A 26,341-nucleotide genomic window follows, 5' to 3' on the forward strand; every position below is an offset into this window, starting at 1 on the left:
TACTCATATTACTGACCTTTTTCCTGTTCTGTCATAAAGGGTGGCTCTCTGGAAGGAGTAGGGGGAAGGGCACACTGGAAAATATGTCATGTAGAAATGAGAATAAACTAGGCACCAGGCATTGAAACCAATGATTACTGGTGACAACATTCCCACTTTATTTTGTACCTTTTAAATACACTTATAGGGTACTGAGTTTAAATCTGACCTCAGATACTGTGTGACCCTGTGCTAGTCATTTAACTATATTTGCCTTTGTTTCCTCATCAGTAAAAATGAACTGGAGAAGGAAATGGCAAACCACTCCACCACCTTTGCCAAGAAACCCCCAAACGGAAGTATGAAGAGTTGGACGTGACCGAAACTACTGATATAGTATAGCTATCTTTGTGTCTTATACTACCTACTTTTAAACTGTGAGCTCCATGAAGCCAGGGAAAAGTTTTAAGTGGTTGATTACAAAAGTGCCTTGTGAATGATAGTGCTGAATAATCTCAAGACCTAAGATATGTGATCCATAATAAATTTCTTTAAAAAAAATTTTTTTTTTCCTTTATGTATCCAAATCTTTTAAAAAATTAAATTCCTAAAACATCATGGACAACTCCATCCCATCTACCCCCATACAGTACTATATAATAAAGCCCCAACCAACATCAACAGAAATTACCTTACACTTCCCTGTTGAATGCTCCTTTTTAAAAGCTCATATTTAAGATAAGGCTAAATATAATTTGATTTTATATTGTGAGATCTTGGGAAGGTCCAAATTTTCTTTCTAAAATGAGATTGTAAAAGTATAATTCTCTTAAAAGCCCTTTACCAGTTAAGTCTCAGGTGAATTACAAGTCACATTTCTATTAAAATGTATTTCATGGTACTGAATATTACTCAAATGAGACTATATAGAGGTTAAAACTATTTTATAGATATTTTTGCTGTAATGGTGTTTGTAATGGTGAAGATTAGACTAATTAGGGCTAAAAGTTACGTTTGCCCACCAGCCTAACCAATATATGCAAATAGCATATCTTTATGTTGCTTGGACTTTGTGGCTAATACTTTGGTAGGAAGTTAAAATGATAATGTTTGCTGTGTCAGAATTTTATATTTATATACAATTTATTTATATACTTGGAACTTTAGGCTTGTGCTCTGGTGATGACTCTAAAATCTAGTACAGGACTAAATATTTTAAAAAGTGTTATGCTTACTTCTGAAACAAAGATAAGCAAGTCTAGAATGATCCAGCCAATCATCAGCCTTGTGGCTAACATGAATTGTCTAAAAGCAAGAAATGCTATTTCTCCCCCCAAATGCAAGGCATCAAAATCAGCTAAGTAAAACTATTACAGTGACATGGCATTGAAAGATTAAATTGAATACATCTGGAAAATGGAAAAAAATGTGAACATCAATCAATTTATACAAACCTTCTTTGATCTGAAGTACATGGTCCCTGGGGAGTCACTACTGCATTCACTTTGAGTGGGAGGCATTCAATTGTACAGACTTGTGTAGTATGCAGTGAGAGATGCTGCTCATGGAGAAAAGGGAACCAAAGAACTCCCAAAATAAAACATTTTTCCAACACAATGTCGTCATATATTAGTACTTTATTCCTTTAAAGTGACCAAAAAATGCTTTCCAGCGCTTAACAGACTGATAAAATGCCCTACCTCTTTGTCCAATAAACTTTGGTATCTCTACAGTTCAAATATGAAGTTACTTAAAAGTAAAATTACCCTTATATAATTTGACTTGGTCCCATGACATATTCATCTATTAAAATGCATCTTTATTGTAAAACTGAAATGGTTCAGCACAAGTTAATCACCACCTTTTCAAAACAATCTCTGAAATTACTCAAGTGAACAGCATACTATATTATACTGCATTTTGTAAGGCAGATGGCAACTTTCCCTAAAACTTCCTGTGACTTCTGCATTCTTCTCGTCCTAGGGGTAGTATGTGCACATTATCTAAAAATGAATTGCTGTTTAGTTGAGGTAACAAGAAAGAATGAGTGCCACTTAAGTAAGGCTATTTCTTCACTGAAATATAAACTGAGGCACTCTTAATAGGTAGCTTCCCCAAAACTACAATGCAAAATCTGTCCCATGGAGGTAGGCCTAAAACATAAAATGCTCAGAGAAAAATGCACAGAGAAAAGCATTTAAGCAATCTTTCTGAACATCTTAAGGCCATTTTAGGAAAAATGCAAGTTACACAGCTATTTCTTGGTTCCCTGGAAAATGTAACAAGTTTATCCAAGGGACAAGTCCCTTCTGAGTTTTAGAGATGTCTTTCCTAACAGAATATTCACCTGCTACATTCCTGTTAAATGAATATCTTCAGACTAGTTTGGACTTTTGTTATTTCTGCATGTTTTATATCAATTTCCTCATGCTACCTCAAGCCATTTTTAGTAGTGGGAGGCACATTAAACATAACTTTCGAAGACATGAAAGAAAAACCAGTCTTTGTCTTCTATATCCTCAAGATGTTCCTTTTTCATGCTCTAGCTCTGAAGGGTGAATAAACACTTGACCAGTACGTTTGAGAAGATAAACTGCAGCATGAAGACCCCCTATGTTCACCCAGACAGTATGCACCTTCCGCCATACGTGCCCCATTCTGGATAATGCCTGTGTAAACACAGAAAACCATAGCATCCTCTTTATTACATTAGCAATGTCCTTGCAATCCAAAGGGGTACTGAAGACCCCTTCAGAGAAACTTAAAAAAACAAACACACATTCCATCTAAGATAACTGAACTAGAAATACCCCTACAATATAACCAAAATGAAGTTTTTCTACTTAAATCTAAGGACCTACAGGTGCACAATTTAAAGAAGATTACCTTGGCAAAGCATTTCCTGTCTTGAGTAAGCAGCACAGCTCGTCCTGTCCCAGGTCTACAGACACGGCTCATTTCCTGAAGACAAGATGGATAAAGATTCCAGTTTCTCTTCTTAGATCCTACCCTACAAAACAGTCAAGGTCAAGGACCAATATTCCACTTCACAGCAAATTAAAAAAAAAGCCTATGCTACAAGTGATGAAAAGTTTCACTGCACTAAGACTAAGCAAAGCAGGGCTCTTTCACATGGGAAGCAAGAGCCATCTCCCTTAACTACCAGGATGTTTAGAAATTGGCATGAATTCTGAAACACTTTTGTATTAAAAAAAACAAACCAATTACTTAGCGATGAATATGTAACAGCTATATAACTTAATGCATTACTGAATGTAATGAGCAATCAGAGCAAGGGAGTTTCAGAAGCTAAAAAACAGATACCATTAATTCTGAAGCACCCAGGGGTAAAACAAGAAGTATCATTAGGATCAAGAAGTCCTGACTGTGTGTATGTGACATACCACAACGGACATTATACAGTTTCTAATATACAACTCCTTTCCTGAACTCTCTTCTACCACAACTGACAGAGAAAAGATGGTAATTCCTGTACAATGGGAGTTGAGGAGAACGTGGAGTAGAGTGCATTTTCTATTGTTTCTTTTAATCTCCATTTTTAAAAATCATCATATTGAAACCTCTATTTCTTTGCTCTTATAGTATGAGCCATGCTTTTACAACTGCAAAGTCTTATAAGGCAGCTAGATAGCTCAGTGGATACAGTGCTAGTCCTAAAGTCAGAACACCCAAGTTCAAATGTGGGGTCTCCCTCTTACTGTGACCCTGGGCAAGTCACTTAACATCTGTTTGCCTCAAGTTTTCTCATCTCTATGAAGGTATATACTATCTCCCAGGGTAGTTATGAAGATGAAGTAAAATATCTGTTTTAGAGTACTTTGAAAACCTTAAAGCACTATGTAAATGTTAGCTAGTATTATCTCCACTAGTATAAGCTTTGTTACTGATCTTTAACTGCTTACCTTATCATCTCTAAAATGATGAAGACTATTTTAAATTTAATTTGCCCATGTGGTCTGAGAGAAGTTTATAATCTTCAAAAATTTCTGAACTAAAATGAGAGCAAATAATTTCATACAATAACATAATATTACTGCACCTTACAAATGAAGACCATTTAGTATCTTGAACTCAATTGCAAAAGAGATCATCTCTTTGGCTTGTCCTTAATTTAGAACAAGTCTTGGGAAATATTGCTGTATTATATGACTCATGATGGTTCTTAAAAAAGTAATGTAACCCAAGTGTCAGTACCAGAAACTATCTTTTGGTTTTATGCAGTATGATTTACTGAAAGTAAATGAAATGGGTGAAACCATCACATCACTATGATCTATATGAAAAAGAGCTCTACTGACCAGCTGTGCTAGCTAAGAATGCATTTTTTCTTTGTTGTGGCTGTGAATACAAGAAAAATAATAGCAAACCATTTCCCTTTAGATTTGTGGGTGCTAACCATAAGAACTGAACACAGAGCTCAGCAACTTTTGTATTTATTTCTGGTATCCTACCTTTTTCCAAATGGCATATCAGTGACAATAATATCCACAGAACCAGTTCTCAAAGGCAGATTGCAGATATCCCACTGAATAGCATCTATGGGCAGGCCCCAGAATGCTTTGCTGTGGGATAAAATGAAAGATTCTTTAACACAACTGAAGGTAGGAAATTCAAAATTAAACTGGATTCTCATGTAGCATCATTTACAGAGTGCTACATTGGAAGTGATTTTCTTTCAATTAACAGCTACTACATACTCTTTAAGTTTTATTTTTACCTTTCTTTAACTTGACCCTTTGTCAGTAACGACCAGATGTTATTTGCTGCTCTTTTCACAGCCAGGGGATTATTATCACCAGCAATATGAAAACAATAAGGCCATTCGGCAGCCCCCTAAAAACCAAAAGTAAATATTGTAAATTCATAAATGGAAAAGAAATGGGCTACAGGATTAAGCAATTTCAATATTCCAGTCATGTTCTTCAATAAACAAAGCATTATTATTTAGAAGGAACAAAACTTTAATTCCCCTTCATCTTAATTACACCAAATATAGCCTACATTGATAATGATGGCAAAGTATACATTATAAATATTTTCAAAAGTCACTATATCATGCCATTTCTTTTTTTGTAGGGTTTGTTAATGCTAACTTATTAACACTATAAGGATCTCTCATAAGTAAAAAGTCAAATCAGAAAAAAATGATTACTATATTAGGTTTGACCAATGGTCAAAGACACCATTTCACCCTCTAGGGGAAATAAACTGTTCAAAAGGTCTGTGCAGTAAACTGCCCTTTCTTTTATAATCGTGATACAGCCACACCATTCATGAACCATTCTTTTAACCTATTCATGCTTCCAGCACTTACCACTGTGGAGTAGAAAATGCACTAGCCATGGATTCCTAAGATGGATTTTCAAATCCCGGCTCTGCCACTGTTACTAGTTGTGTGCCTCTGGGTTGGAGAGGGAATTAATGGTCTCACTGGTAAAATGACAGGCTTGGAGGTAGATTATCTCAAAGGTCACTTTAAGCTTTAAAATTCTGTGACTAATGAGATCACATCATTGATCACAATACTTTTAGTATTTCTAAAAGTTATCTTATTTTTCAAGCTTCAAAGGTTTTGCCAAAGATAAAGTATTTTGGAAACTATGTGCTATTGACATTATTGGTAGTACTCTCCAGGATTTTAAGAACTCAGAGCTTTATCCTTTGTAAGTTTCTTAGTCTGCCCTTATATGGATTGCCATTAATTCCCTTATCACTTTAGTTGCCTCTTACAGATACTTTTACCACTTCTGCATGCTTTTCTTAAAGAGCAGAGACCAGAGTTATATAGAATATTTGAGAGGCTGACACATCATACTTGAGTATACTTTTTGATGATTAGAATTTTTTATTTCTGTCTTTAGGAGCTCATGCTTTTCAGAAATAATTCATAATGATTCACTGCCACCTCTTTTGGATTTTAACAAGTAGTTCAGGGCTGACTTTTAATTACAGTCTGGGATACTTCTTTAAGTGGGTAAGTTTCCTACTGACACTTATCTTCCTCTTCATAAACTTATGAGATTTTCCTGTTGTTGATTCTCCATGGTTTGAGATTTTCCCACATGGAAGAATTTACTGTTCCCTGAAAACCAGAGCACACTATATGATGCTTTCTCCTAGATGATGTATAAGAATGTGAAATGAATAATGTATCTGCCACTGAATAGGAGGGGAAACCATTATTAATACTCTTCTCTTCTGCAAGGTTCCTCATCTTTTCTTCCTAGCTTTTGAGCAAGTTAAGTTCAACTTCACTTGCATTTAATGAGCACCCACTACATATAAAGCACTGTGTTGCATGCGAGGGATATAAATACAGAAATGAAAAACAGACTTTAAAAGCTTTCTAATAGTGGCACGGAGCTGGATAGAACGCTGAAAACTCATGGGGTCACGAAACATTTCCTGTAGGAAGTGACATAATGTGAATCTTTAAGGAAAGTAGGGATTCTAAGAGACAGAGTAGGAGAGAATACATTCCAGGCATGGAGACAATCTGGGCAAAGGGCAAGGGGGATAATAAGATGCTGAGTTTAAAGAACATCAAACACAGAGCAATTTGGCTAGGATACAGATGTATAAAAGGCAATGATATGAAAATTTAAAAAGTAGGGTGGAAAAGGCTTTTTAAAATACTAAAGTAAAGAATTTGTATTGTATCCTAAAAACAATAAGAAGTTATTGGATATTCTTGAGCAGGAGAGTGACATTGTCAAACCTGTTTTAGGAAGAGTATTTTTGTAGCTATGTGTAAGATGGAAGGGATTATCTGAGATGAAACATTTCTTCTCTTTTATTTTATGGTAACTTCATTTTTCAAGAACCTTTTCATGTGGAATCTTTCACAAGTCTGATCTAAAAAATTTCTAAGGGTTTTCTTCTTGCCTGTAGGCTCATCCCTTCAAAGAATTCATTAAAATATGACCCTCCTGGCTAAAATCATGCCAGCTTTTTCAATAAATATATTATGCTTATGTATTCGATGCTATCAATGTATAAGCTATATAAATACAAAGCACACACTCAGGGACTCCACTGGAGCCTTTATTATGGACAGGACTCATGCTAGCAATTTACCAATTCCTTGGCATAGTACCTGAACTGACTTTATATATTTTGGCCAATAGTGCTATCCTGAGCTCCTTTCAAACTATAGGCTTGAGTCACTCAAGTTTTGTTGATTTATATCCATATGTAATATTCAAAAGTATAATGTGTAGTGACATCGTAAACAGAAGAACAAGGAAGGAATTACCTTTCTGATCTATGAATAGAGAACAGTTCATGAACACGAGATAGTTTTACAGACAGCACAATTTTAATTATATAAAATTAATGCGTTTTGCACAAACAAAACCAGTACAGAATTAAAATTGGAAGAAAAGTGTGTGTGTGTGTGTGTAAACATCTCATTTCCAAGATATGAAAAGAAATGATTCAAATGTGTAAGATTATGAGCCATTCCCCAACTGATAAATGGTCAGAGTATATGACCAGGCAGTTTTCAGAGCAAGACATCCAAACTATCATTAGTCATATGAAAAAAAGATTTCAAGTAACTAAAAACACAAGATTAAAACAACTTTGATGTTTCACTTCACCGCCCTCATATGAGCAAAGTTCACAAAAAATGAAAATTATGGGGCGGCTAGGTGGTGCAGTGAATACAGCACTGGCCCTGGAGTCAGGAGGATCCTAGTTCAAATCCAGCCTTGGAACACTTAACACTTACTAGCCATGTGACCTTGGGCAAATCACTTAACCCTAACTGCCCTGCCCACCCTCCTCCAAAAAGAAAAAAAAAATATAAATGTTGGAGGCACGCTATACTGTTTGTAGAGATTTGAGTTGATCCAGTTATTCTGGAAAACAATTTGGAACCATATCCAACAAAACCATGTATGTTCTTTGACACAGAAATACCAATACTAAGTCTATATCCCAAAGAAAAAGGAAAAGGATCCATATTAATGAAAATATTTATAGGAGTTCTTTTTGTGGTTGCAAAGAACTGAAAACTAAGGTGGTGCTTATCTACTGGGAAATGGCCAAATAGTATGGTATATGAATGTAATGTGATGTATTATGACATAAAAAATGATAAAGGTATGCTTTCAATCCAGGGAAAATGAGCAAAGTAAGGACAATTTATGCAACAACACTGTAAAAACAAAGAACTCTTCTAAATACTAAAGTGAAGAATTAAAAGAAAACTCTAAGGGAAGAAGTTATTGAATATTCCTGAGCAGGAGAGTGACATCATCAAATCTGTGCTTTAGGAAGACTATTTTAAGAAATTAAGAACTCTTAACACAATGACCAAAATGATTCTTGACCAGTGGTGTCAAACTCAAATAGAAATGGGGGCCACTAAACTTGATATAAATATTTCTGTGGGTGCATGTTGACTATTTTTATTTATTTTCACAAATATTTCCCAACTTTATTTTAATCTGGTTCTCGACACAGGCGCCACTTCAGGTCAGACACTTCTGTTCTGTAGGACCAATGGAGCCCATTAGCCACCTACATCTTGGCAGGCAGAGAGGGAAGATACACTTAGGGCATAAGGAGACAAGTTTTTCAACAAGGCCAATGCAAGAATTTGTTCTTGACTATAGATTTATACAACAAAGATTTTGTTCTTTTTTTTCCCCAATAGTGGTGGGGGTGAGAAGGGAGAGAAAATTGAAAAAAGAGATTAAGAATTTTATGTGTTTACTACTATTCAATTCAAAAGCTAGATAAAAGTTATTACCTCTATTGGTATGGCACCTGTTCCACACATTGGATCTACTATTATGTCAGTAGGCTGAGGAGAACAGAGCCTAGAAAAAAGAAGCAAATAGTCTAAGGGAAGAGAATTTTTTAAAAGCAGGGACTTATAAAATGAACCTATGAAAAGCTATAGTAGCAATATACTAACACTACAACTCTTTTTCTTAAAAATTTTTTTTTAAAATTATGTGCAAAGGAAAGGCTCCAAATGCACCAAGATATTTATTAACAGCAATACTCCTGTGGTAGCAAAGTACCAGAAACCAGGTGGATGCTCATCAGTTGGGGAACTGTGCCCCATATAATGGACTATCACTGTGTTGAATAAACAACGAACAGAATGAATGCTGAGAAAATGGAAAAACTTACATGAACTGATATAAAGTGAAATAAGCAGAACCAGGTAACAGTATATATGATGAATTGCAGCAATATAAATGAAAATCACAACCACTTAAAAACAATCAAAATACAAAAATGTAAATAAACTTGGTCTCAAAGAAGAGATATATGGAAAGACACCTTCCCTCCCACCCACCCCCACCTTTGTAGGGGGGGAGGAGGGTTCATTGGTGTAGAATATTTTTTTTTTAAATCTTTATTGATAAGAGATAGCTCTCTGGAAGGGGAAGGACAGATAAAAAACATTAATTAAAATACATTATTAAAAATTATGCTTATACCTAACTTTAGACACAAAGTGGGTTTCTTAGGAAACATTAAAAATTTCTCAATGAACTTTATAAAAAACACAAACACATAAGAGAAAACCCTTAAATAATAAAAATAATCTTATGATGATGTATTTTTAGAATGAAGCAAACCTTAAATGACTATAAACAGAGATTAATTTAAGATTCAGCAGTGCCCCTTGGACAAGGTCTTAATTTAAACATCCAAGGTAGGATGAGGATGGTAAAGGGCCTTGATTCCAAATCAGCTGAAGAACCTAAAGATATTTGAAGAGAAGATTCAGAAGGGGGTATGATGACTGTCTTTGAAGGGTTGTCAGAGGAAGAGGGTTAGCCCTCAGGTCAGACCCAGGAACTATGAGTGGAAATTGCAAAGAAATAAATTTAAGAGCTGATGTCATGAAAAACTTCTAATACTTAGATATGTCCAAATGGTATGGCCTGTCCAGAGACATGGTGGGCTCCCCCTTCTTGGAGATGTTTCCTACGTGGCTACTTGTCTGGTATTTTATAGTGGTATTCTTTTCATGCATGGATAGCACTATACACTACTGGTCACTTCAATTCCCAAAAAGTACAATTCTGTGACCTTAAATTATACACATGCCCTGATCTTAACAGCAGATGTTTACATTTACCTACTGACTTTTTGGTGAGTAAAGCTTAAACAGAAGTAGTAGATGAGTTGATGTGCTTAGAAATATGTCTTGTAGTCACACCTGGCAGAACACTGGTTGAAAATTTACAACTGTCAAAGAATCACAAATTACGCATTGGAGGGTATGAGGAATGAAGGTGTCCTTCCTGAGCAAATGACCCCATTTTTCTGTTGCACAAGACAAGATCAAATCATGAATTGTGTAGTGAAACATGGACCTCAGTTCTCTACTTGGAATTAATCTATGAAGAGGTGAGGTTAGAAAGAAAGCAAATATAAGGAAAGGAAAAAGGGAAAGGGTTACTTATAGGAAGAGAGAAAGACAGGATTGACACTGAAAATTGGCATGCCCTATATGGAAATGTAGTTAATTAAATAAATAGCTTGTTCTACAAATCTCAAAGGACCCATAGGGTTTGTGGAGATCAAATGAAGTAGTGAGTGAAAACACTCTGAAAAGTACAGGTCACTAAGTAAATGAAAATTATAATTCTTTCACCATGATGCACTGTCTATAAAGCAATCTATATGCAGTGCTGGCACAGTAGTTAGCATAGAATTTAAAAGTCTCTACTTAAATTATTACTGTACTAAAATGGAAATAAAATTTACAATAATTTCAAATAAAATTTCTACTCCTATGCCAATATTCCAAAAAGAAAACATATAAGACACAGAAAAACATATTTATCTTCTCTATCCTATGAAGAAAGTGGTTCACTAACTTACTCAGAATCGCAGGTAGTAAAATGCTAGATTTAGGAAAAGAACATAGATGTTCAGCTTTTAATTGTGTAAGAGCTACTATTATACTATGACTATAATAATCCCCTACTAAAGTCCCTTTTTGATGCTTCTTTGTGGTGTGGCAGCAACCTAAAGGCCATTAACAGTGAAATTGAAAAAACTGAAAGGACTTAGTGAACAAACTGCATGCTTGTCGTCCTAGAGCCGATAGGCTCTACAGAGTGATGCATTTTTAGCTAGAGATACCCTTAGAGACTATGCTTATAGAGTTATGAACTGCTTTAGTCCTGTGTGCTCACACACAGATTTCACTGATGATTTCAGCCCAATATGTCACCCAATTTGGATGTTAAACCCACTCACTTACCTGAGCATGCCATAAGCAAGAGTGGATCTTAGAGTCGTAGGACCAAAATGTGTAATATTTCTTCGATGAAGGCTCTCTTCTGTCAATGCAATGCCCACAACTATTTCATTATTATGGACATTCAAGAGAACCTAGGATAAAGTTCAACAAGATAAATCAATAGGATTTTAAGCATGTTCAAAGTGTATACATCAATGAAACAAGTCCATGTTTCAAATCTCTATAACTTGGTTAACTGGAATAGTTGGAAAATTTACGAACCACATTTCTGTGCATGATGTTAATGGAGCTAAAAGTATGTGAAGGGACCACTCATAATAGTAGTAAACAGAATTTTATAGAACTATATATATTCTGAATTTTTGAGCCTAAAAGGACACCATCTCAAAATACTCTTACTCTAGATGATATTTTCTCTCCAGAGTGAAAGCATTTTTATATGTATTTTGTCTCATCCATCCTCACAGCAGCACTATGGAAGATGTGGGCCAATTAAACCTAACTCTTGGTTTTATACATCCATGGACTCTATCCACTAATGACGGTTCTTCTAACTCTAAGCCTGACCTATGGCACCACCTCATTCTTTGGTTCTTTCAGCCTCACCACAAATCAATTAATTCCTTAGACAGCATAGGAATAATAGGCTCACAGCTGGAAATAATTTTTAAGGCCCACCTCCCTCCCTCCCTAATGTGAGTCTCCTCTATAACTTCTCTGAAAAGTTGTGTCTCAAAATACATCCAGTGATGGAAACCCACTGTCTCATAGGACAACTTACTCTATTTTTGGAAAGGCCTAGTTTAGAAAAGCCTTCCTTTTATTGAGCTGTGATGATCAGAGTTCATGGTGGTTTCCACATCCCAAGAGGTAAACAGTGGTAACAGTAACTACCTATATTTATCTAAATAAATGAGACATGTGTTTATAGAAGGAAGTGAGCCTCAGAAATCACTTTTTCACATCCACATAGCAAGGATGCAGCAGAGGCTACATTTGAATACAGGTCTCCTGACTCCAAATCCAGTCTTCTTTCCACTATATCTCATATTGTTTACCTTTAACTTCCATGAATAAGACCTTTTCTGTTCTCTGAATCTACAAAAATTAGGTCTTCCTCAAATATTTGGAGATAACTATCATGTTCTCAGGAAGTTTTCTTGATTGCAGGTTATAAACATTACCTAGTTCCCCATATATGACATGGCTTTGACACCATCTACACTCCACTCCAGGACATCCTTCCAGATTAGCAATGTCAACTCTATAAATGTGACAACCAGGGGGTGGCTAAGTGGCGCAGTGAACAGAGCACCAGCCCTGGAGGCAGGAGGACCTGAGTTCAAATTTGGCCTCAGATAATTAACACTTAATGAGCTGTGTAACCCTGGGCAAGTCACTTAACCCCAAATGCCCTGCCTCCCCCCCCTCCAAAAAGACAAAAAATAATGTGACAACCAAAACTGGGAACAACCTTCAAAATATGGTTTGATCAGGGTATAAGGAGACTATTACTTTCCCTGTTCTGAATACCGTATTTTTATTAATGTAGCCTGATTACATTCACTTGTGAGGCACTAACATCACACTTCTGACTCATCCTTAAATTATGTAGCTAATTTTTAAATTTAAATTTAATTCTATAAAATGTTATTTTAATAGTTTTGGCTCATCATTCCAATCTGTTGAGAGTACATGCGATTCTGATTTGGTCATTCAATGAATTAACCATCTTGACCATTACATCTCAACTGCAAATCTTGATATGCAGGTCATCTGTGTTTTCATCCAAGTTACTAATGAAAATAATAGCTGGCATTTACTTGTTTTTACAAAGGACTATATATATATATATATATATATAAAATCTGATTTGATCATCCTAACACTTATGTGAGATCAGTAGTATAAGTATTACTGCCCTCAATTACAAAGAAGGAAGCTGAAGCTTGAGGCAGTAAAATGACTGTGCAACATCACACAGCTAATAAAAGGTATTTTTATTATTTATTATTAATAGTATTTATATTATTCAAGTCCAAGCCTGGACTTGAACCAGGCCCTCTCATTCAGCTGTATCAATACAGAAGGCAACCTAGTATAGTTGGAAATGCTAGATTATAAATTAGGAAGCTATTTTTTCCAGACCTGGCTGTCACTAACTAGTTGTGTGACATCCCTAGGCTTGTTTTTTCCAATGAAAAAAAGTCAAACTAGATGTCCTTTATGGTCCCTTCCAAATCTAACAATTCTATGCCTCAAGAACCCTGAATCTTCTAAAGAGCCATAATCCTAAGGGTCCCCGGCTATACAACAACAAAAATTACACCCAACCTCAAAAGAGATAGCTAGTACCTCCACATCAAAGTTGGTCATGTCAGCCTTCCATTTGAAATAGTCCTGAATAGCTCCCCCAAAATCTCTTGCTGCTTCATTGGAGGTAAAGCTATGGTTTTCACCAGCCCTGTTGCATGTGACTCGGAACTTGAGTACTTGAGATTTCGTTTCCTCTGTGGGGCTCTCATTAACTCTTTCTTTCTCAATGGCAGATGGTATTTCAGATACTTTTTTACTATAAGCTAATACGGGGGTTTCACAAATGGTGTCATCTTGGTTTTCAATGGTTTCTAAGACCTCCTCCATGGTAGGATTGATGATCTGCCTCTCAGCTCCCATGTCTCCTTGTCCATCATCCACCTTTTCTCTGCTTATAGTATTTTGCTGAGTTAATTTTCTGCGTTTTGTCTTTTTTTTCTTAAAGTTAGTATTGATTTTCCATACTTTTAAAGGGTCTGACCAAGGAAGCTTCCCAGCCAAATCTTCAAAATCCTTTAAAACATCTTCCTTTAAAAAAGAAAAATCAAAATTTAGGCATTTCTCAGGTGCTTCCATTTAAGCAACAATTAAGCACCAACTATTATTCTGAGCATCATGTGAAACATAAAATAATCACTATTTTCAAAAAGCTTATGGTCCTTGGGAAAACAAGATATACATATATGAAATAACTAAATAACAGTTCAAGGTAGCAGATGATTAATGCCCATATGAATGCCATAAATGGTGGAATTCAGCAGGAGTGATTAATGCTGGCTGGGGTACTAGGGAAAGCTTTCTTTGGCATGATGTATGAATCTGAGATGGGTCATGAAAGATAGGATAGGATGTAATACTTCAAATTTTAGAAACATGCAATCATTTGGACTATCTAGATTTTTGTAACATATCTAAAGAACAAATTATTGTGAAGTTCAAAGCAAGAGCACCAAGAAAAAAGTTACAAATAGGGAGGAAGGAAGAAGGGAAAGGAGGAGGAAGGAAAGAGAGGAGGGAGGAAGGAAGGATTGAGGAAGAAAGGAAGGATCCTTTATAGGGTAGTCGCCACAGGATAAAACACAGAAGAAAATCAGCTACCTGTTTTCTCCTCTGAGTATGACATAGCTTGGCCCTACTTCCTGATCTACAAAATGGAAGCTAAGGCAACTACAGAAATAGAAAGTTGCTCGAACAATTTAACATATATGATGGCTCCCACTAAGGGCTTTCTCCAGCAACCCTATTTATTTGCTGTTCCTTTTCAGCCTCCCTTAGTGTTAATTCAAGCAGCATTCTGCAACCCTCAGCAGGCTGATATTCATGAGTTCACCAAGCCCTGGTGCTCTAGGCAAGATAAAACAGAGAGCTTTCCCTCTGGAGACAAAGACCAGCTGTTAGGCCTGCTTGAGTACTATCTGGGAACAAAAGGTAGAGTTTTATATTCTTTCTGACAAGAAAGTTGAGCTCCCCCTCAACATCTCAGAAACAACTACAAAAATGTAGCAAGGAAACTAAACAACATGAATTCGAAGAAAAATAAATAAATTCCCACAAGGAAGTTCTAGTAGGAAAAATAAAATAGAGAGGCTGAGAAAAAAAATGACCAAGCAAAGAAACTAATACAATAAAGAAACACTATGAAGATAAATTAGGCTAAAACTATGAAAAAAGAGTAATTCAGAAATAACTACACTAGAATCCCAGAAAAGTGAATGGAATAGCTGCCAAAACTCCAAGCATGAGCCTAATAAAGGAACTGAAAGAAAAGATAAATAATGAAATTGCAATTCTCAATAAAAAACCTAAAAGGAAAACTAAGACTTCTGAACAGAAGCCTAAAGTCCTTGATGTAGTTATGGACTCCTAGGAAAATTTATAGCAATTGTGGAGTTAAAAAAAATATTTTAGTATTGTCGAAAGGTAAACAAAATTGGAACAACTTGTCAGTAAGTTAAGGTTTGGCAAATTTTAGTTCCCAGTAGTTCCAAAAAAGGGCAAGCTATCCAAATTTGTTACTTAAATAGTCAAAAACAGTAGAATTCCACTATTAGTATCAATTGCTGTCCATTTAGGACCATCTATCAAGATATACCTCCCACAACAACTTTGAATTATAGATTTTCCTTGTTACCATGACAGATAAATCATTATGTATAAGGGGAGCATGATTTGCCTGATGTAGTAAGTTTTAATTCTATTTTAAGTAAAATTCACAAAGTGAAGATTTTTGCAATTTTTTTGCAGTCACAGAATAATTTTCCCTTCTGTAGTTTTGAAATTTTATCTTGGTCCTGATCTAATCCTGATCCTTTCCTAATCTAATTTAGAACTTTTCCTGTGGTTACCTATGAGTCAGTTCTCTAAGTTAGCCAAAGCTTCATAAGAAATAAAGCCAACTTAACTTAAATCACAACATAATCCAATCCATTTCCTAAGAGTCTAAGCAATTTGTTTTTATTTTCTATAATTGTTTTCCCTTACTAAAACTTACATCCTTACTAAAAGTTGACTTTTGGAACAGAACTGTCAGTAAACCTCAAGCTTTTGAATATAATTTAAAAGACCCCATATAAATTCTACTTTATAAATGGACATAGTGATGTCACTGAATGCATGAACTTTGAAAAAGACTCCTTGGAGAAAATAATTTATTTTGGAAAACTCACCTTGGTTTCTTTGAATTGATAATCTCTAAACTCCTGAACAACAACAAATAAATTATCAACTGATCTTAGATCATGAACCTGAAAAAAAAAAGTTTTAGGTTAATTTCTATGAGTAAGCTTATTTGTTCAACACACATTTGCCTACTATGTTCAATGCAATACCAGGCACACATAGGCAGCTAAGAAGCCTTCTTTCAAGGATTTAGTCTAGTAGGGAAAAGATAAGCATCTACACAAATAACTTTAATGTAAAGCATAATGTAAAAACACAGTAAGAAAAGTTCAAAATATTATGGAAGCTGTAAGCTGAGCTGAACTGTTAACATATCAACAAACTATCATTTCACAAAAGCAACTACTTGCCTATACATTTCAATAGATGAGGGTTTTTTGGAGTAAATGCAACCAAAATGTTCATCAACTTAACTTGAAATAAGCTCCTCAGAATTTAACTAGACTAGTTCTCAGACAATGCAATCCAATACCAAGTCCATACATGAAACCTTTCAAGTTTGGCAGGACCTGCCATAACTTGCATTCCAATGGCATTGCCTTTGAATTCAATCACCTCTATGACATCATGAAGTGCTGGATGAGGACAGTTTTAGCAGAGAAATTATAACTTGTTAAATATAAACAGGTTTGGTGGTTGCAAAGCTCTCATCATAGCCTTTAACAAAATCAAAAAATACAACCTAGTTTCTACTTCTTTGGTTACCAAGCTGCTTCTACCTTTCCCCAAGGGAAGTTGGCAGCTGTATGTCGATTGGAGACTACATAAGTAAAGTGTCAGGTTGGAGAAGTCAAGGATGTGGCCTTTTTCTCTTTATAGTCATCTACGGCAGTATGCATTTTTTTTTAATGAACTCTCATATGTCCTTTATGATTCACAATTATTCTTTTCAAATATTCTTCTGATATCAGATTCACTAATATATATTATCACTGATGTCTCCTTTTATACCTGAGAATAGTTGTAGTCAAGACAGAGATGAATTCTTGGCTGCTACATTATACATCCAGAAATGTTTTTAAAGACTTCTGACTTATTTTGAAAATACACTACAGTGGGAAAAATACTGGATATGGATAAGAGAATTTGGGATTGAATCCTGACTTTGCTGCTTATTTGTGACACTGCACAAAGTAATAATCTCTTTTAGGTCTCAGGGTTTTTTTTTTTCGTGTAAAATGAACAAATTAGATCTCTGATGCTTACTGCCTGTACGAACACAGGCAAATAATTTATTTCTATTGGTCTGTTTCCCCATTTAAAAAATGAGGCAATAAGACTAGCTGGCTTCTAAGGTCTGTCTCTTCTAATTCTAGGTCTATAATCCTATAAAAGCATTTCCAGTTTTATAACCATGAAACTATTAATCTCATTATAAATCAGTACTTGATTTTGAGGGCAGCTAGATGTCACAAGGAATACAGCCCTGGGATTGGAATTAGGAAAATTCATCTTTAGGAGTTAAAATCCAGCCTCTGACACTTACCAGTTACGTGACCCCGGGAAAGTCACTTACCCTGTTTGCCTCAGGTCCCCCATCTGTAAAAATGAGCTGGAGAAGCAAATGGCAAATCATTTCACTATCTTTGCCAAGAAAACCCCTAACAGGGCCATGAAGAGTCATATTTGAACAACACACAATTTTGAGGGAGGCCTAGGCTTGTGATTAAAGAACTCCAAATCAGCGACTATTCTGCAACTTACTAAGCAGTCAGTCACAAGAATTACTTGTTCAGGGTTATTACATGGTCACTGTAGGATGTGACTCCAGGGCACATCCTTCATCCATTTACATTATTATCTTTCAAAGAAGTAATTTAAAACAAATGACCCTGAACACAAGAAGGATACAGGATGTTGGCAGACTGGAATACACATTAGTTTAGAAATATTTTAAGTAGTATATATGCAAACCTTAGAAAGACTCTCCACTGAAATGTCAAAGTATATCTTGCCTCTGTCTTTGCTGACTCTGGACTTCGAGCCCAATTTCTCCTTTACTTCATCCGCAGCTGTCTGCTCAAAGCCAGTTGGCACAGTGGCTCCAATGGTCACACAGAGGTCTTGAGGGCTGTTACTGGGGGAGTTGTCTACATTTTCGGGGGCAGGCTTCTGTTTCTCATCCAGGCTCACTTCACTGAGCTGGTCAGAAGCTCCTTCGACTTGCGACATACTGGCACCTCTTCACACTCTCAACAGCGCTCTTCGCCAGCTACGCTGAAAGGAGAACATCATCTGAAAGCTGTAAAGGCTGCGCCGTCTCAGGGAGCGAGGAGCCAACAACACTACATTTGCAAAACACAGCGAGCTGGAGAGGAGCAAGGTGGGTGGGGGCGGGACGCAGAGGCTGGAGGAGGAGGGGAAACAGCCACAAGGGCAAGCCCTCCCTATAAGAGCTTCTGTGGGTGGTGGGTTTTGTTTTTTTTAACACGATATCCCGGCCGGCAAACAGGGAAAGGGAGGCAGGGTCCAGGTGCAAAAAGACCTACAACGGCTACTCCGGGTGGGTGAACAACGAGCCGAAGGCTCCCCGCAGGGCCCTCTTCCCCGCTCGCAAAGATCTCCGCCCCCAAAGCGTCCGATGCCGGACGGGGGCGGGGCTCAGCAAAGCCTGGCGAGGGGAGCCGCGGTGACCCGCCCCGGTCACTTCGAGGTCAACAGCTACCCCCCTCCCCACCGTTCTTCCCTCAGGAGGACGCCTGAGCCATGGCGACGAGGCCCCACCGGTAGCTCTCTCCCCCTCCTCCTGGAGGCTCTCGAGGGCACCACGCGGCGGCCGTGACCGCGCCACGCGGCACGGGGGAAGAGAGAGGCCGACTCGCGTGGGAACCTTCGGCTAGGCGCCCCGGCGGCTCGGCCTCCCTCCCTGGCGCTCACGCCACCTTTCTTCAGCCCCGTCAGCCCCCTCCGCCCCGTTACCGGCTGGTGGTGGCACCTAACGCCTGATGACCCCCGAAGAGCTCCTTCCGGTTAAGCAGCGGGTGGAGCAGTGGTGCTTCCGGGTCACGCCGGAAGCGGAAGTTTCGTATTCTTTCCCGATTTCTTGTGCCCGCCTTTGCAGGCTTACGCTGTGGAGCTGAAGTTGGGGTTTGCTGCGCTCCTTGGAGGCGCGCGGTCCAGAGCAACCACCCCTTGCCGGGTGCTATCGCCGGGTCTCGGGGGCCTTCTGGGCTCAGGAATCTTCTTCACTCTGGGCTCAGGAATCTTCTTCACTATCTCCAGGAGACTTGCGGGGAGCCAGCCACCTCTATGGAAGCTCCGCTCGCCAAGGAGCTTTCCCTGACGTCGGCCCAAACGTGCTTGTTAGAGTTTGCACTCGTGGTTTTGTTCTGGGACGGAACAGAACCAGCCCAGCCATTCTTCCGCGTGGCGGTCCTCCACGTACTTCAAGTCAAAGCATTTATTAAATGCTTACTGTGTGCCCGTTGCCGAGCTAATACAAATACAATGCAAATACAAATCAGCCCACTAGACGGGGAAGACCCCATCTAAAGGGCGCGTGGTAATGGAAGGGGAGGGGCCGGGAGGCCTCTGACCTTTACCCTCTAATGCGCCGCGGCCTCCTCGATCCGGCGGGTCTGGGCTTGGGATGCTCGCGTCCCGTAGCTCGCGGCCTTTTCTCGCCTGTGCTCTGGCTCCTGAACCCGCCCCCTCTTCTCGGCTGCCGCTGCCGGAAGCCTTCCCCTGGCTGCCCTGTGTATGGCTTTGCCTGTGTTTGCTTCTTGTCTTTCCTATGGGATTGGAAGCTCCTTGAGGGCTGGGTCTGGTAGCACTGCACCTGGTGCATAGTATTCCATTTAACACATATTTATGGATTAAAGAAAGAAAAGAAACCCGACCGTTTTCTTTGAACCCTTGAAATCCGTTACAGAATCTAGGTTGTGTGTCAAGCTATTGCTAGCTTTTCTTTTACAAATTTTTAAGAAGGAATGACCGCTTCTCCATCATTTTCCTACCTAGCAATTTCTTGTTGATGGGAATCACATCTACAATAGAATTTCCTTTTGCTAATTCCTCCACCTTTATTGAAGCCACTCAAAAGATAGTCAATTGCCCTGCTTTTTCCAGCGAACATCAGTATATAATCAGGTAATTGAAATCTTCCATCACTAATGTATCATGTCTATGTGACAGGCTTATGGTCTTTTCCCCAAACTCATCGTCTATTTCCTCTTTATGCTTAGTTGGTCCATAATATAGGTAGAGGACAACATTGCTTCCGTATGCATCCATGAGTCTTCACACGGATGTTCCCCACTTAAGCCTCTTCTGTTCCATGATTTCCTCATAAGCGTATATTCATCCTTTCCTTCCCCTTTTACCCACTGCTTTCTTTGAATAATAAAGTATAACCTTCCAGAGCTATAGGTTTCACCCTTAAGTCTCAGTGATACCTATAACATCAAATTTTCCTCCTGTCCTTAGGCTCTGGTTCACTTCCTTACCCATATCTTATGCATTTGCATTTAGATATCCGAACCCCTACCATCTTGCAGCTGTCTTTATTGACATTCTTCCCACATTGTACCTACTTTCTGTGGTGTGTACCTTGTCTATACATAGGCATAGAGCCCAAAGGAACATTAGATATCCCCTAGTTGAATTTTCTTATTTTACTATGATCTGGGAAGATCCTTGGGGGCTTTGACTGGAACCCACATTTCTGGATTCCAATTCATGGCTCTTAAGGGCTGTGAATTTCTCCAAGTGAATGTGGCTATGCCCACTTGTGAGCCTAATGAATGTTAACTCCTTAGCAGACAAAATGGATGCTTGCATTCTTAACTAACTGTAGTAACTTTTTAATTTCATCTATCAAATTCAGTTTCTTCATTTACAAAAACAGGAATAATAAAATTTGGAATTATATTGTCTTTTGTGAGGCAGACTACAGGGCTCTTTAGGGCAGTGAATTTCTTCCAGTGAGTATTTCATTGAACACAAAAATCCCCTGAAGATAAAAGTTACTGCTTTGTGTGAAGTTCCACATGTTGGATTGAGAGCAGAAGGAGATGGTGGAAGAAAAGATTGAGGGGGAAGAAAGAGGAGTGGTAGTGATATAGAAATGATAATTAAGATATATGGAAGAACAGCTAGGTGGGACAGTAAGCACTGGGCCCGGCATCAAGAAGACCCAAGTTCAAATCTGACCTCAGATACTAGCTGTATGACTCTGAACATTTAACTGTTTGCCTCAGTTTCCTCATCTGTAAAATGATCTACAGAAGGAAATGGCAAACTACTCTGGTATCTTTGCCAAGAAAACCCCAAATGGATCCAACAAAGAGTTGGACATGACTAAATAACCAAAGAGATGAAAACGTGCAAAAGAACTTGGACCAATAAGATAGAAAAGAAATTGCAATGAGATTATTATTTAGGATTTTTAAAATAGTTTCATTGTGAAGTATTCAGAATTTGTTGGCTTAAGTGAAACAAGAAGGCTACATTCTTTGAAAATACCAAAGATGTGTCCCTTCTAGAGTGTGACAAAGTTGGGCAAATCATATGTAATTGTGTGATCTAAATTAAGATCCCTTTGAGATCTTACTAATATAATTAATATGGTGAGAAAAATTTTGTTACCCTTTAATGTCCATTTTAATAATTCCATTTAAGGAGAGGCAACATGACTTGAGATTCAGAACATTGACTGTTCTGAATCTTACATGACCCTGGCCTTGGCAAGTCTTAATTTCTAATGACTGGGTGCATTCTAAACATAATTATCCAACCTTAACTGGATGTTATCTGACCTTCACTACTTACTCCCTGAAGAAGCTATTGTAGATCTTCTCTTGTCAAACCTCCCATGTCTCTTCCCCTCTTAGTGATAGTACTGAAATTAATATTACTTATATTATAATGTTATTACTGAGAAAATTGTGGCCATTCACCCCAGAATTCACCCCTTCTCTTTACTTTTCTTCATTTCAGAACCCCTTGACATCTCTCACTTTATTCTTCTTTCTCCATTTCTTAGTGTTAACAGAATTTTAAATGTAGCCCAGACTGGATCAGTCTCTAACCTGGAAATGGCAGGTAGCGAAAGAGAGCAGGTCAGAGGCAGTTTGCCAACCATGAAGTCCTCCTAGGGAGGGCTCATCTTGCTGAGCAAGGTAGTGCTTTATATACATTAAAAAAACAAAACAAAACAAAAAAACCACAAGTGGGTTGGACCATGCCATAATCATTCTCAAGTTTTGAGTAGTTGTTCCCAGGACAGGTTCATGTGTGGACAATGCAGGTGTTTGTGGGTCCTGTGGGAACAGTTCTTAAGTTGATTGTCTCAAGTTTTAGGAGTCATGATTACTCGGTGGAGTATAGAACCAGAGTTCCATATCAGGAACAAGTTTTACAGTCTTTGATTCAATTTACTTAATGTGCAGGAATGCAGGAATTGTGAGTGTGTCAAAATTTGATCACTTTTAATTTGCAGTCTGTGACTCACAAGCCAGAATCTCCTGGGAAAATGGGAACTCTAAAATATCTAGATAGTATAATCACGCATATCACATCAATTAATATGAGAATATTAAATATGAGGCCAATCCCTCAGCATATGCACTTGGTTCCATCTTCTGTCATTCCTAGCAGATTGCATCCTCAATAATCACTCCTGCTGTGCCTCAGTCTCTGTTATGGTCTTTCTATCTCTTTTTTTCTGTCTCTGTCCCTCTTTCCTCTTTTTCTTCTCTTGAATTTTGAATGTCTCCTTATTGTCTATGGGCCTTTTTAACAAAATGTTGTTTCTCTTTTAATTAAGTCTATTTTTTTTTTGCTGTTGTTTTGTCTAATGTAATGAGTTACATTTGCCTTAGATTTTGCTTTATGCTCTTATTAGAACTCTGTGCCCTTTTCTGTTTTAAGTATGTTTCATGGAAAAAGTGTATTACTGGATTCTTTTTTATAATCTAGTCTTTGGTCCTCTTACATTTTCTGGGTGATTTCATTCCATTCACAGTTATGAATGTTTATTTTCTATTTTTAATCCATCCTACTTTCTTACATTTTTTCCTTCTCTTTATCTCCTACTTTCTTTTTATAGGGAAGAGAGTTCTGAGAGAGAACAAATTAGGCATCAGTGTTCTAGGTTTGGTGTAGCATGCTTCCTGTTTCTCTTCTCTCTCACTCACTGGGAGCCCAATAACAGGTTCTTATTCTTTGTTTCATCTCTTCCAGGAATTCTAGTTAAATTTGTGCTCAAGCTTTGTTTTCCTTCAAGGATTTGTTTGAAGATGTTTTGGACTCATTCTCTTCTTCTGGATTTGTTTCTTGAGCACCCTTGTTGCTGTAATAGTTCTTTTTGGTGGCATTCTGTTTATTTGTTTGTTTGCTCATTCTTCCAGCCTGTTTCTTAACTTTGGGCTCCATGCTATGGCCAGGCCTTGTGCACTTCTAGGGGGAGTGCCTCAGCTAAACTTTTGTCTCCTCAGGTCTTTCTACATTCTTGGGGACATTGAGTGTTGTGTCATTCTGGGATCTTAGGGACAGCTCAGGTCTTGTAAGCTTTCAGTGCTCCAGAATGGTTCTGATCCAGGGCAAAGTCTGATCACTGCCCTCTTGGTCCGAACTCTATAAGTTCCAGTCTTAGGTTTGGGGTTTCGCAACAGTTCTGCTGACTTTACCTTTGCTTGGAAGTTCCAGTAGAGTGCTCCTGGCTACAGTCACTGTCAGTCAAGTGGAAAGCTCTGCAAGTTCAGAGTGATGGAACTGAAAGCTTCCCTTTGGTCTGGGGAAACACAGACCTTGATTTTTCCACTGCAGGCTTTAAACTGGGCTGGAACTAAGACCCTATCTCTCTCTTGGGGGTTTGTTCCTTGCTCTCAGCCTAGGACTCATGACTGCTCCTCACCTTGGATTGTCTCCTTGACACACAGGCCTTGGATCTGTGACCTGGAACTAGATAGTGAGCAAGAGAGTCACCCCTTGGTACCTGTTTCTGCATCCTGCACAAGGTCAGGGCCCTCCTATATGGGTCTGGGACGTCTCCTTGTTCTGGTGCACGATTGGTCCTCTTTTCATTCCTATGCACTGTAATTCTGTGTGTGGTACACCCCTTGCCAGACCCCATCTCCGGGGTCCACAGATTTCTCTGTCTCCCTATTCTGACCTGGGTTGGAAATATGACTCACAATGATTTTTCTTGGATTTCCTAATCAGGACTTCATCTGCTGTTACATTTTCTAGATCTTTGTGGAGGAGTTGTGTTAGGGGAATCGAGCTGGACTTCTTGCTGCTCTGCCATCTTGGCTCTCAACCTCTTCCTATTTACTGGTTTCTTTCCTGCTGCTTTCAGATACACCAAAGTCTTCCTCATCTTAAAAAAAACAAAAACCTTTTCTAGACCCTGTTGTTCAGTCATTTCAATTGTTTCTGACTCTTTGTGACCCCATTAGGGTTTTCTCAGCAAAGATACTGGAATGATTTACCATTCCCTTCTCCAGCTCATTTTACAGATGAGGAAACTGAGGCAAACGGTTAAGTAACTTTTTCAGGGTCATATAGCTAGTAAGTATCTGAGGCCAAGTTTGAACTCAGGTCTTCCTGACTCCAGGTGTGGTACTCTATCCACTTTGTTGTCTAGCTGTCATGTTCCCTAGACCCTATCATCTTAAATATCTTCTCCCTTTCTCAGCCTATCTTCTTGGGAAAAAGCTATTCAATCTTGTTACCTTTCCCCACTCACTCAACTGTTTAAGCTGACTTCTGATCTCATCACTCAACTGAAACTGCTCTTTTCAAAGCTACTACTGATTCTTTCTTTCTTGCTTGCTTTTTGGAGGGGGAAGGCAGGGCAGTTGGGGTTAAGTGACTTGCCCAAGGTCACACAGCTAGTAAGTATTAAGTGTCTGAGGCCAAATTTGAACTCAGGTCCTCCTGACTCCAGGGCCAGTGCTCCACTTAGCCACCCCTACTAGTGATTTCTTAATCACCAAATCATATGATCTCTTTCCAGTTCTTGTCCTCAACTTATCTGCTGCTTGTCACTGTTGACCATTCTCTCCTCCTGGGTACTCTCTACAACTGGGGATATAAAGTACTTTGCAAAGATCTTTGTTTGCTATCATCACCATTATTGTTATTTTACAACACTGGCTCTCTTCCTACTTGACTAATTGCTCCTCAGGTCCTGACCATTTTTAGATGTTGGTAATACTACTTGGTTGATTGCTTTTTTTTTTTTTTTGAGGAAGGGTGTAGATGATAGGAAAGATGCTCCCATTCATTATTTAAGGCCTAACTAAAATGTAACCCCTTGCAGGAAAACCTTTTTTGGACTTAGAAGTAGGAGAAAAGTATTTCCACAATCTTGCTCAGCAAATATTTAAATTACCTTATAGGCGCTTGTATATGTCATGTATATATGGGTTATATGTACATGTTGAACCCCCCGTTAGAAAGCAAACCACTGGAGGATAGGAGCTGTTTAGCTTGTTGTCTTACTGTCTCCAGCATTTGGCCCTATTCCTGGCTTAGGAAATGCTTGTCGATTGATTGACTGAGTGTTATTCTCAAGATCTAGCAGTACTTTGTATAATCAGCTGTTGGCTATTGTAGTGAATATAAGTTTTCTATCGTTTGGCTTGAACAAGTTAAGATTTGTTCACTTCCCAAAGCTCTTTTAAAACCAAAGCCTATTTTTGAAAATCCAAAAAAATTATCTTTTCTAATATAGTTCGTCTGAAGTCTCTTGTTCATAGAATTAATATAATTGTGAATTTTCAAGAGTATACAAGAATTTTGATACTCACATTTCCTTTTAATAAGCAGCTTCCCTTAAGGAGAATCACTGTGGTACAGGGGAAGGAACACTGCTTTGGTATTCTGATGACCTGGATTCAAATCTTGCCTCTGTCATTTACCTCTTGTGTGGCCCTGGGCAAGTCACTTTGAACCAGAGTTTCCTCAGCTCTATAATGAGTGGGTTGGGCTGGATGTCCTTCAGAATCCCTTCTGCTCCAAATCTACAATCCTGTGATCTCAAAGTGAAGTTCATTCACTTTGAAAGGAACCATATACTGACTCAATTCATACTACAAAGTAGGTCCATTTCTAGCTAGATGCTAGCAGGATACTGCAGTAGTGAAACACATCTGCCAC

General features: G+C 38.2%; 1 protein-coding gene and 1 long non-coding RNA gene across 8 annotated transcripts in view; one reads left to right on the top strand and one right to left on the bottom strand.

The window, feature by feature from the left end:
- Positions 1-1,596: 1,596 nt before the first annotated feature.
- THUMPD3 (THUMP domain containing 3) lies at positions 1,597-19,306 on the bottom strand. 4 transcript variants are annotated; one of them, XM_069084030.1, is made up of 10 exons: positions 19,173-19,306; positions 18,152-18,454; positions 16,225-16,302; positions 13,598-14,086; positions 11,243-11,373; positions 8,759-8,828; positions 4,718-4,833; positions 4,452-4,562; positions 2,866-2,989; positions 1,597-2,648 (listed from the first exon to the last, which is right to left on the bottom strand). In XM_069084030.1, the coding sequence occupies exons 2-10, from the start codon at positions 18,407-18,409 to the stop codon at positions 2,499-2,501; spliced, it is 1,527 nt and encodes a 508-aa protein (XP_068940131.1). In that variant the 5' UTR covers positions 18,410-18,454; positions 19,173-19,306; the 3' UTR covers positions 1,597-2,498. The 4 variants fall into 4 exon arrangements, with proteins under 4 accessions (XP_068940131.1, XP_068940129.1, XP_068940130.1 ...); XM_069084028.1 differs by having other exon boundaries at positions 19,157-19,298; XM_069084029.1 differs by having other exon boundaries at positions 18,152-18,449; positions 19,157-19,283.
- LOC138158085 (uncharacterized) overlaps positions 18,428-26,341 on the top strand; it is a 39,100-nt gene continuing 31,186 nt past the window's right edge. For 3 of the 4 annotated variants that reach the window (XR_011167547.1, XR_011167549.1, XR_011167548.1), the window contains exon 1: positions 19,605-20,326. This is a non-coding gene — a long non-coding RNA (uncharacterized lncRNA). Of the gene's footprint in view, positions 18,561-19,604; positions 20,327-26,341 lie in introns of those variants that run through there. The other variant, XR_011167550.1, reaches the window with a different exon arrangement.

The sequence above is a fragment of the Petaurus breviceps genome, unplaced genomic scaffold, assembly GCF_028583685.1.
Source record: "Petaurus breviceps papuanus isolate PSGF00001 unplaced genomic scaffold, PetGlider_PUasm1.0 174, whole genome shotgun sequence".
NCBI classification, from domain to species: domain Eukaryota; kingdom Metazoa; phylum Chordata; class Mammalia; order Diprotodontia; family Petauridae; genus Petaurus; species Petaurus breviceps.